Source organism: Poecile atricapillus, chromosome W (genome assembly GCF_030490865.1).
Source record: "Poecile atricapillus isolate bPoeAtr1 chromosome W, bPoeAtr1.hap1, whole genome shotgun sequence".
Taxonomy (NCBI): domain Eukaryota; kingdom Metazoa; phylum Chordata; class Aves; order Passeriformes; family Paridae; genus Poecile; species Poecile atricapillus.
The window spans coordinates 7,252,623-7,264,674 of NC_081288.1; the positions used below are offsets into that span (position 1 = coordinate 7,252,623).

At 47.1% G+C, this 12,052-nt stretch overlaps 1 protein-coding gene across 2 annotated transcripts in view; it reads right to left on the reverse strand.

The window, feature by feature from the left end:
* Nucleotides 1–12,052, reverse strand: part of LOC131591516 (FERM domain-containing protein 4A-like) — a 176,600-nt gene that overhangs the window by 114,865 nt on the left and 49,683 nt on the right. For both annotated transcript variants that reach the window (XM_058862307.1, XM_058862308.1), the window contains exon 2: nt 11,949–12,014. In XM_058862307.1, coding sequence (XP_058718290.1) covers nt 11,949–12,014 — 66 coding nt within the window. The remainder of the gene's footprint in view (nt 1–11,948; nt 12,015–12,052) is intronic.

The window sequence follows — 12,052 nt, forward strand, 5'->3', positions numbered from 1 at the left end:
TGGGGCTGATGCATGGATGCTGGGATAAAAACAACAAACAATAACCAATAAAACAACAAACCAATAAACATCAGAGGGACTGGGGAAATATAAGCAGTGGCCTTGCCCACATCACCATGTGGGTCAGCACAACTCTACGCATTGAGTGGTCATCTGGCTTCAAAGTGAGGAGGGGAAATGAAGTGAAAATTACTTGGCTGGTTTGGTTATTTTATTCTTAAAAAGGGCAGATGCAAATCTCTTTAGTTTATTCCTTTTCTAGGAGACTAGTGTAATGTAGAGATATTACAAGATCCACTCTGACAAGCTGAAGTCTCTAACACTGTCTGGGCTGCCAAACCAGGAGGGCTGGGATGAGCTGGAAGTTGTTGGCCTGTTCACGATCTCGTCAGGTTGCATTTAGTCACCACTGCACCTCCTCCTCCAACCCCCATGATTCCTCCATCCTGCACTGTAACCACAGGGTTACACACCCAGCAATGAGCCAGTGGTACCTCTGCAGCTTGGCAGTTTGATCGCAGTGGCCCAAAATGTACCTATGACTGTGTGAGGGGATGCCTGTACTACTCAGTCTGTGTTATCCCAGGAAATGAAGAGAATGGTGACTCCTGAAGGCAGATGTGACTGGGACCAGGCTGCAGTGTGAGTCTGCTGCCTGCCTGCACAGGAGGCACTTGTTCTGCTAATGGGGACGCTAGAGACTGGCAGCACAGAAGAGGGGAGACTCCTCACCAAGATAGAGAGAAGTCACTATACCAAATCTGTGCTATTAATCAGTTTTCCCAAAGATAAAAACCTTCCAGAGCTGGCATGTTTTGCTGGCTTTACCTCCAAGCATCTGTTTGACCTCCTACCAAGATAGCTTCAAAGTCAGAACAGAGACTGAAGGTTCCTCCCAAGGCAATTTCGAATTGTGCTTCTTCCTCTCCAAATACGGGCAGTTTCCCAGCAAAGGTAATAACAGGAGAGTTTTCATTCAAACATAATTGTAATGAGCCATGTCTGAGTGCAGAGAGATGGGAAAGTAAAAGATATCCTATCTGTATTAACAACCTCTCATCCAAAAGGATTGCCTCTTTGGGAGAGGTCAGGGCAGGAATGTAAGGGGAGAATGGGTACATCTCATTGCTTATGATGAGCTAATGCAGGTTTTTTTAAAGCATGACCCAATTATAAGCCAAGAGCCATCTTCTCTGTCCTGAAAATTAGAAAAGCTGATGGTTTTTCTGATGATATCCAGTATTATGGCCGACACAAGTGCCACAGGCAGCCTTTCTATGCTTGCAATGACTGCCTCACTCCTCCTCCAGGCACCCAACTCATGGCTGTGCTGCTGTCAGCAAGCTACTGCAGCCCTGGGGGAGGGGGCGAACTCAGGGGAATAATCCACCAAAGAGAGAGAGACAAATCCATTTCAACTTCACAGAGCCCAAAGCTTCCCCATAAGTAGGCACTTCTCCAAAATAAAGACAGAAAGGACCAACGAGCCACACACTGGGAATACGGCAAGTGTTGGGGGTTGATTTGCTCTATCCCTTGAGGACAGCATTTTGCATCATTTCCAGAGAGAATGGTCCTAAAAAACACACTCCTGGACAAAAGCAGAGGGAATGGATTAGGACTGTAGAGGGAGAGGTGGGGTAAGCAGGGCTGGGGAACACTCAGGTCTCCCTCAGGAAGGGCAGCACAGTCTTCTTGCATGCCTGTGCTGCCCATTCCAAGCCTCCTGCCTCCTCTGTGTGGTTGCAGGTATCTCCTTTCCCTCCTGTGCTACAGGCAGTGGGCTGAACTAGCCCCAGCAGCCTTTACTGGTGGCACCATGGTGCCAGACCCACCTCCTCTTTACTTTGCTCGGTGTCATTGCCAGGTGTGATGCTCAAACCTGCCTCAGTGCAAGCACACATAAACTGCTCTAAAGCACCTGGCCTGAATCCATTGCTGCAGGCAAATTGTTCCCACCTGACACCAAGCAGCCATGGCCAGCTGCTGCTTTGGGTTACCTGCAGCAAGGAAAAGGAAATAATTTCCCAGTGAGACAGTTAAGACCCTTTTTGCTCATTATGTGCAATGCCCCTGAGCCCAGGAGCCTCACTCGTGGCCCAAGCTCTCTGTGCCGTGCTGAAGGAATTGCCTTTTGGTTAAAAGTTGAGATCTTTTGTCTAAGTTGCATCCACTGAGGCTGAAAAGAAAAAGGAATAGAAAACAATTTTCTATAAGCTGAGTAATGCACCTTAGACAATCAAGTTGCTCGCCCATTCACTATCAACCTAGTATTTGATAGGCAGCCTGCAGCCTGATGGCAGCAGTAAGGGGAAATGTTCCATCCTGAAACGCTAGCTCCAATTGGAAATGCACTTTTTACCTTTGCACGAAAGCAAATCTGCTATGCTGCCTCCTTCATCATTTCTCCTGAGCTACACTCCTCTAGATTGTTCAATATCTCCTGGAATCATCTCTGGTATATCTGTTATTAGTTTTCAAAATTGCTTGCTCAGACCATGCTATAAAAAAATAATTTTCTATTTTCACTATCTTCCAGGAGGCAGCTTCTATCCTGTGTCACATTCAGCATATTCTCACCTGAATTTACTTCTAGGGTTTCTTGTCCAGCCATAAGGACATGAAAGGAGGAGCTGGAGCCAGAACAGGACTGATACAACCACCCACAGTGTGAACACCCATGAGAGAGCTGATTGCAGAGTCTTTTGTGCAGTTGAGGAGAGGAAGGGGCACAACTCATTTCAGATTATCCCTTTTAGGATGAGCTCAGCTGTGCCCTGCAAGTGCCCTCCTCCTTCTACCACCTCTAAAAGCGTAGCTCAGGCAGACACCCACACTGTTTATGCCTTAAGTTAAAAGAGGTGAATCTCACCACTGCTTGCTGTGGAACACATCAGACAAGCCAGGGCTGGAGGTGAGGGATGGAATGTAGCACCAACACAAGGGCTACCATGAAGGAGCAGCAGCAGGGAGCAGGAGGAGCTCTGTGAATTTCAGCCTCATTGTCCTGCTACTAAACCTAATTTACTTCCACTGTTGAGCTTGTTGGTGCCTTACAGCTGAGTAGATCCTGCAGTTGCTCCTGGGTGGGGGAAGCAAGGCTGGGGGACACTGGCTTGTCCATGGCTGGAGCAGCATCTCATGGGATACAATGACTTAGTTCACAGCCACTGCTGGACACTGGCAGGTTGGTCCAGGCTGAACAAAAGCTCCACTGAAGCTAGAGAGCAGCTGAGCCTGGCAGAAACAATAGTGAATTTTTGAATTTCTCCCAAGTAACTGTGAGTGAGACGTTTTCTCTGTAATGGACCCATTAGATGCTGGATGTGCCATTCCTGTATTGGTGTATGTGGTGGGAGGTCAGCAGGACAATTTAAATTGCTGATGCTCTGCAAAACTTCAAGAATTACCTCACAGGAAAGGAAATAGCTTTCTTCCTTCACCAGATGTTTTAGTGGGATTTTCATCAGGCCCCCCCGCCCCGTAATTTTGAAAAGTTCCAGGTGTGCTCAAAATTAAGGCTTTTTGACAAAATTCAGCAGAAGAACTGGAAAAAAACCCTGAATATTTTCACCCCTATTTAGCCAGCTGTAAAGAACATCCAGCTCTCAGCATATGCAGTATGAATAAACATGTGTCTTCAGCTTATCTCTCTCCTGACAGCTCACAGATAGCTCCCCAGCCTGTATTAGTTTAAATGCAATTTATTCTGGAAGACTGATAATAGGAGTATTGATTACGCAGGCCTTTGGAAATCACACCCTCATTTCACTCTGTGGAGGGCAATGATTGCCATTCCCAGTTCATTTTCTCATGAGGCTGTAAGTACTTTGCTGTACTTTGTCCTGAGGCTCCTCAGGTGGCACCTGGCAGATGTGCAGGGTTCAGTTACAGGCTCCAGGGGGACATGGGGGACACCAGCTCTCAGCGTTATTCAGAAGCTGTTAGGCAGCTTAAAATGGGGGAATTTGCAGCACTGCTGTACCAGGGAAGCATCCCCCTCTCCAATGAACTTCCTCAAGACACAGAAGTACCTCTGCTCTCGGCAAGGTCAGTCCTGACCCAGCGCATTCTCAGGGACACTTTGCTCCCAGCGGCTGCTGCCCCCTGCCTCCACCTGTCCCAGCTTCTACCGCTGCTCCTCCCCACGCCTGTGCTGAGGATCAAATCTGGACAGGCTGAACTATCCCTGCTGGGTTTCATTAATTTCCAGTCTTGCCTTTCCCAGACACAGCTTTGCTTTCTCTAGAGCTGCTTGACCAGACTGACCTTTGGTGCACGGCAGATCCCCTTGGAGGCTCTCCATGTTCCCTGCCTGTTTGGGCTCACTGTTGATCCCTGCCTGCAGCTGTGCACCCTACTTGACCTCTTCAAATCCTCCTCCCTGTGGCCCTCACTGATGTGCACAACCTGCCAGCTTGCCCTGCACAGCCTGCCGTGCTGGAATGTTCTCCTCTGTCAGCTCCATCCCATGAGTGCTGTCTGTAGCACAGGGACCGTGGCCGTTCTCACCCATGGTGAGCTCCAGGGAGCCTGGAGCACCCAGCACACCTGGGAGCTGCTGTGCCTGGACCAGCACCACTCTGTTGTTCCTAATGGAGCCAAGCAAGGGTGCACAGCAGAGGCTCTTCACCCCTAGTTTCAGAGCCCAGCTCAGGATTTCCCTCTGAGATGCTAATTCTGCCTCCTGTCCTAAATCTTTTCAATTTTGCCCTCATAATCAAGGGCAACCTTGAGATTATCTGCTTTGCCACCTTCAACCTGCACGAGATCTCTCTGGCTCTTAAGCTGAACTCTCCAGCTCTGCACATCAAATTTCTTTATTTCTGTTCTTTTTCTCATTCCATCCAGCAAACACTCTCCCCTCCAGGCTTGACTTCTGTGGTTCACTGGAGCCTAAGCTGAGAACTGAACCCCTGAGATACAGCCCTCCAGTCTGACATCAGAAGTTCTGTAAACCATGGATGGCAATGGTGGATGCTTTTTGAGAGCATTAGAGAGGCTCTGCATAGCAGCTCAATAGAGGCACAACTTGGAGGACGGAAGGATGGATTTGGGAGCACAAATGGTTCTCCTGGTCCATTTTTCATTTATCCATTTACCTGATCTAAGACAACTTCTAGGCAGGAGGTGTGCTGATTATGAATGCTCCCAGCACCACATTCACCTTGGAGCAATGCTAAATGTATGTCTTTTTGGTAAACAGACAACTTTTCAGCAGAAGAGCTCTTAGCTCACAGTTCACTGGTTGCTCAGTGAGAGCACAGACATGAATTGCCAGTCTCATGGTGGTCCCACCTCCCTTTTGGTACAGCCCAGCCATATATTTGCAGTTTGCAGCTGTGCTCAAAATGATCAGAAGTTTCAGACAGGAACCTGAGAGGCACACTAAGGCCAGGGTAAGTTTTTTCTGTCAAGAGAGTGGCTCCACACTCATCTGCCCTGAGCCACAGGCTGTGAAGGGGAAATTGTGTGCTTTGTCCCAGTGATAAAAATCCCACTTCAGACACTGCTTGGCAAGATCCTTCTGAGTTGATCCAAACCTTTGGACTTCCATAATTTTTAATGCCAAAGATGTTAAAATATCCCCTTTGCAATTTTGCAAATACTTGCTGAGCTGGACTACAGTCTCACTCTTGCTGTAGTAAATTGGGATTTGTTTCTGAAAGAAACCAGTCCTAACACTGCAATTTGGGAAAATAAAGCCTCCTTTCTAGAAGGCATATTTGAGCCTCCTTCAGCTCAAACTCATTTTAAATTATGATCCAAATTCAATATTTTCACATTTTCTTACTGTGAAGGACTGGATCCTGCCACAGTCCTAGTAGGAAACTCCACTCAAGTTCAGCCTGGTCTCTGTTTATTTGTCTGCTGTTACAGAAAAGATGTTTTTTTATTTTGGAGAGGAGCAACACACTACCCCACAGTCTTCAGAGACACTCAGAGGACAGTTATCTAGTCACTTCTGAGCCCTTGTATGAAGTCAAAGGAACATTCTTCAGCTGCTTCACTGGAGGCATGGAGAGGCTGGGTGGAAAGAGGGGATGCAGGGATCCCACCTCAGGCACTCACCGTGGGCATCATTGAGCCCATTCCAGCTCTCTATGTCCAGTAGGATATGCCCTGTAGACAACTCCAAGAATATATTCACTGGGCAGCTCCTGCAAGGGTGTAGGGAGGGCAGCAGGGTGGGCAGGGCAGTACTCACCCCCGAGCCCGCTCCCAGCCCAGTGCTGGCTGCCACTGCCTTCCACAGGAATGGTTAAAAACGCCTTTGGAGCAGAGCCTGGTGCTCTGCAGGGACTGGAGCTGCCTCTCCTGCATGGAAAGGACGGCTACTGGCACCCAAACATCTCCATTTACGGTCAGAGCCACACAGCTGCATTTCTGAATCAGCCCTGGAGCTGATGTTTCCAACAGGATCCCCAGTGCTGGCAGTGGAGCAGGGCTGGACCCCATTCTTCTGCAATTATTATGGCTTCCCTGGGGAGACTGAGGCTGTCCTGGGGCTTGTTTATCCCACATTCAGAATGGGATATATTGCTGGTCCTCATCCAAAACCCATATCCCAAGTTAGTCAGCTTCTCCTGAGGTAGGCAGGTGCCAGCCTCAGTGTGATAAACTCCCTAAAGGGGAGCCTTGTCAGTTTTTCCCCCATGCCAGCACAGGTAACCACCCTGCTCATAGGCATACAGAAGTGAGGAAGTAAGAAAACATGGGTAAAACCCCATGGATTGCAATTACTTGATCACAAGTAGTACTGAAAATACTACAAAAACAGTAAGAGATTCCTGGGAGGAGAGCCTACTGTTTTATTTCTCCCTCCAGCCATAACTGGTGGAGCTTTTGCTCTCAAAAGGTGCCATTGCTTCCCCAGGACAGTGAGCCTCAGGCTGCTGCCAGTGAGGCTGATCCCAGAGGAGTGAGGGACAGTGGTGTGCTCCAAACTGAGCATCTCCACTGGGATAGCCACACTGGTGACAGCCATCCACGTGGCAGTGAGTCAGCAGCCCACAGGGCACTTTGCCAGCCCGGCGCTGGCTCACAGCTCCAGTGGCTCCCAGTCTGGCTTGGAGGCGGTTCCTGGGGATGGGACGCTGCACCACGGCAGGCACACTCAAACAAATCCTGGGCTCCTGAAACACTCCTCACTCACTCAAAGCAGAGATGGTTTTGAGCAAGGTAAAAAGGGATGTTCAGTGCATCCAGTTAATTTTGGTTGTGCATGTACATGTGTCACTGCTAATGTGTTTCTGGAGGCAGTTGCATGGCAGCTGGGAGATAGAAACGCTGCAAGAAGAGTTACTCAAGAAGTGCCAACGTGGACATATAGGTGGGTTAATCACCAAAATGCCTATGGATTGTGCTGACCTCCCCATCTCTCCCTGGCTCTTCCAAATCAGGCTCAGTGCTTCCTGGGAAGAAGGTTAGAAACAAATTGCCCGGTTATTTCCTACAATGAAATTGCAGAGCTTTCAGACCCCACAGGCGGCTCTGCTACGAGCCTCGGATGAGCTCCGTTTCTGCAATAGCTCCTCCAGAGAGAAAGAATTAGGAGGCTTAACACTTCTGGATGACAGTTGCCTGAGCTGCTGTCAGATAACAGGCACCGCCAGCCAGTGCAGGAGCCGGGATCAAGCCAGGCTGCCTGATTCAGCCATCCCAGAAAAAAAGCCATGTTTATAAAACCCACATGAAAAGGAATGAATTGCCAATTACGCAAAAGTCTTTAAATAAAGCAACTCAAACCTTTCATGTGCAGCAGACAAATGATACACGGTCACTGGGAAATAATATAACAGATAGGGAGGCTGCGAGTGGGGAATGGAGGAAATCCATTTTCCAGAAGTAAGAAAATGGACTCGCTCACTGAAAAAGATTAGATGGATAAAGCCAAACACTGTAAAAAAAAGGACTGTGCTAGAAACTAAACATGCATCAAACAGAAACAGGAAAAAAACCCTCAGACTATAAGATCCAAAGAACCACACTCAGCTCCTGCTCAGAAAGAAAAAACTGTCAAAAAAACACGCTGTGTAAACTTGCCACACACCCCAGATCTTCAACAGGCATTTATCAAATGGAACACACACCAAATGCAACTCTTCTGCCTAATCCCAAGTCAAACAGCCTTTGAGTTTCAGACCCTCAGGAAGAGATTTCCATATGATCCTCCTCTGTCCTTGTTTATGATTAGCCCTTCTAAATTTCAGCATTTATCTGACAAAACACATTGGGGAGGTTTTTCTTTTATCCACAAAGCCTGTGTTCCTGCTTTTTCTTAGCTGCTGCTGCTGCACCACTCTGCAGCTGCTTGACTTGGGAGGAAAAAACTTCAGTCAAGACCCTTTATTTGAGTAAAGCCAGGATCTCTTCCCTGACGACCCCAAGCCCTTGCATTGTGTGCCAACACTGAAGCAAGCCAATATTCACAGAAGGGGTTATAAGTGCTGCCTGTGAGCCAAAATCTCACTTGTGGGGTACAGTTATGCAAATAAAACCTATGTGCACTAGCAGTAGCTGTGTGGCCTGTCAGAGGGGTTTATGCAGTTTTGGGAGGGAATTTGTGGCATTGAAACATTTCAATCTGGCCTGGCAGAGCTGCCACACTGAGCCACTGCTGACTCCTGTGAGTAGAAGCACCAATTCCACTCCCTGTCTTCCTGCAGCCCAGGGTATGGTCCTCATTACCCACCAAGGTTTCAAATGACGTATTCATAAACCCCCAAGTCTGATCACAGCTAATTCACAGACAAAAAGGGAGTACATTTGCTTAATACACTGTTTTTTGCAAACACCCTGATTGTTCCCAGATGTATCTGGTTTTGCCCAGCAGCACTTCAGGCAGGATAGGAAATAATTTCAGCTCCCCAGAGTCACTGGCCTAAGCTGTTTCAAGATGCTCCAGGAGCCCTCCTGCATCCCTTTGAGGGAACCATACCCAGCTCTCTCCTTCAATCAGACCCATCTTCTTCTGCTGGTCTTTTTCTACACCAAAAAGGAATATCCCAAAGACGATCAGAGGGCTGGAGCACCTCTCCCATGAAGAAAAGAGGATAGAGCTGGGGTTGTTCAGCCTGGAAAGGAGAAGGCTCCAGGGAGACCCCACTGCAGCCTTCCAGTACTTAAAGGAGTCTTATTAAAAAGGGGGACAGTTACTTTTTCATGGGCAGATAGAGGTGGAAAAAGGGGGCACTGTTTTAAACTAAAAAAAAAGGAAGGATTTAGATTAGGTATTAGGAAGAAATTCTTTACTTAGTTCCAGTGAAAGGTGGCCCTGCCCATGACAGGGAGAGTGAAACTAGACTGTCTTTAAGATCCCTTCCAACCCAAACCTTTCTGTGATTCTATGAAAACACAGCAGCAGGATCCCTGAGCCCTTCTCCAGGCAGAGCACCTGATATCACACACAGGCACTGAAAAGCAATGTAAAGGCAGATCCAGATTAGGCTGTTATTTTGATCTCATCTGTGGAGAGAAATCAAGTTTACTGATTGCCAGTGTTCTTTCCTAAACTCTCACAGGAGTGGAAAAGCTTCCAAGAAAGGTTGAGGTTGGTGAAAATGAGGAAATTTCTCATGAGAATTTAAGAGACTGACTCCTGAGAAATTCAAGCCAATGCAGGTCTAGATCCTGAGGCCCAACAAAGATACAGAGGAACCTCTTTCATGCTAAAACCCAGCAAACCAGCCCTCTGTTCCAGCCCATGGCAAGACACCCAAAGAGAAATGCAGCTTTGAAGTGACAGCCAGAAGCTTGGGCTTGGATGAACATTTTATTTACAGCTTCTAGTTCAATTCAGCTACAAGATAAGGTAACACTAACAAAAACAACGGTGCTCAGGACTTACAAAACAACTTTTATCTGAAATCTCATGATAAGATAGAAACAATATGGGTCAGCTGGTGAGATTTCCCCTAGCAAAGTGCATGTTGCTCCCAGAGGGAGCCCAGTCCACTGGGACAAAGAGCTGCTCATCTTGGTAACCTCAGCCCAGTCCTGCTGAGTGGAGCAGCTCCAGGACCACTCCAATGCTGGTGCCTTTGCCTGTGCTTTACAGGCAGGCAAACCAAAGTGCTGTGCCCACATCTAAAAGTGATTTCATTCTGACTAGAAGCTACCTAACAGCACTGTCATTAAAAAAACAAAGCATCTCAGATGCCTCAGTGGACATTCCTGTACATATGGGGGTACTCAGAGATCTGAGTACTGCATGCAACAGAGGTTACTGCTTTTTCTGGGCATGAATTTTTCATCATCACCCTCCCGAATTCCCCTATTCACACATTACTTGAAAACAGCAAAACGATTTGTTGTACTAATAAAATTCAACCATGGGTCACTTGCAAACTAGTTAGTGTGATTTACAGAGCAATTTGCTTCCTGTATTGATTACAAGGAATTCCATTGAAGGTGTGATCAAACACTTAAAAAACCATAGTATCACATGACACCATTTCTGCTCCCTCGTAAGTGGACACATCTTCCCACACCAGCCTCCTTGGCTGTCATCTTCCTGTGGTTTTTTAGTGCCATTGATCAAACCTCAAATAAGTAGGTTGGCCAGGGCAGCTCACATAGATTTCCTGCAGTATATTTTAAGCTGTGATTATTAATATACTGAGCAGTGCTTTAGCAGAGCTATTCTCCAATAGTCCATTTTAATTTTTAATTGAACCAAGAAAAATTAGGAAAGGCATTTAGATGAAATAGGAAGCCAAGTGTTGTGTCCTTGTGATGAAGGTGACTAAAATTCCCCCCAGCCAGCTGCAAAGCATCAGAGAACCTGATGCATCCTATGCAGAGACCATTGGTACAGTGTTGTGTTTTAATTAGTCATCCTGATTTGGCTGTTCTCGTTCCGCCACTGCCCTGACTCATGGTTATCCAGGCACTCTCTGAACACACTGCATGTTGGGGTAGCTGAGGGATTTCACCTCCTAGATGACTATGTGCTTAAAAAACATCACCCATTAACAGTTTTGTAATGGTATTTTTAAGCAAGTTTCCAGAAAGCGAGGCTGAATGTGCTTCCGGCGATTCAAGTCTCCTTCAGCCATCATTCAGGTTTGCCGGTGCTGGGTAGGATCCTGCCCCCCCCTCCCATCTTATCAGCTGTAGCCAGGGCATTTGGGTGCTATGGGAAGTTTCATTTCCTGCTGCTTTGGCTGCCTGTGGCTGCCTGTGGAAGCCTTTGTAAAAGGAAAGACATTCTTTTAATTCTTGTTATTAACCCATTGGGGATCTCTGAGACAGGAGCCAAAATTGTCAGGAAAGTCTAGGATGCTACAGCTTTCACCAGCCCATCCTTACAAAGCTACCACCAGACTCCCATTGTTCCCAGTCTTCCTTCTTTTTTTCAAAAGTGAAATATAAAGCAAAATATAAAGCAGATGGAACATAGACTAATTTTAATACATATTTGTGTTTGACACATGAACCTCCAAGAAATGCCTGCCTGTGGCATGACCACCACAGCATCTTCTGCTGCCAGCCACATTCCCAGTGCAGGTCGGAGCATGGGTACAATCTCCTCTGCTGTGGTGCCCAGCACTGAAGCCCAGTGATTCAGGATGGCAAGCAGGGAAGCTGGAGGTATTTTAAGCAGATGCATTGCATTTCTCATAGCTGAGCAGTGACTCAAAAACATAGTTAAGAGATATAATAATAGTGTCAAAAATGACCAGAGGTGCTTTTCTATCTCAATGGCAGGGACTGGGATGGTTTTGGCACAGAATAAAGTAAAAATATGTCTTGAATTAGTCCTTCCCTCAGATATGCCTTTACAGATCCTTCCCAGGCAGCACTACTGTAGCATCCCTGAGTTCTGCAGGCAATCACAGCATGAAGCTGCTAAGAAAACCATTTGAAAATCCTTTTCTCTCCCCACCCTGGTGAAAACCCACGGCTGTAGCAAACTATCAAATGATGAAATGTGCAGTTCCTACCTGAACAAGGAGCTCCAGCTTCCTGTCATCAAGGAGGTGCACTTGGCATCTGCGACCCTCTGTCATCTGCAAGAGAGAAGAGGAACGTGTGTCAGGGTGCTCAG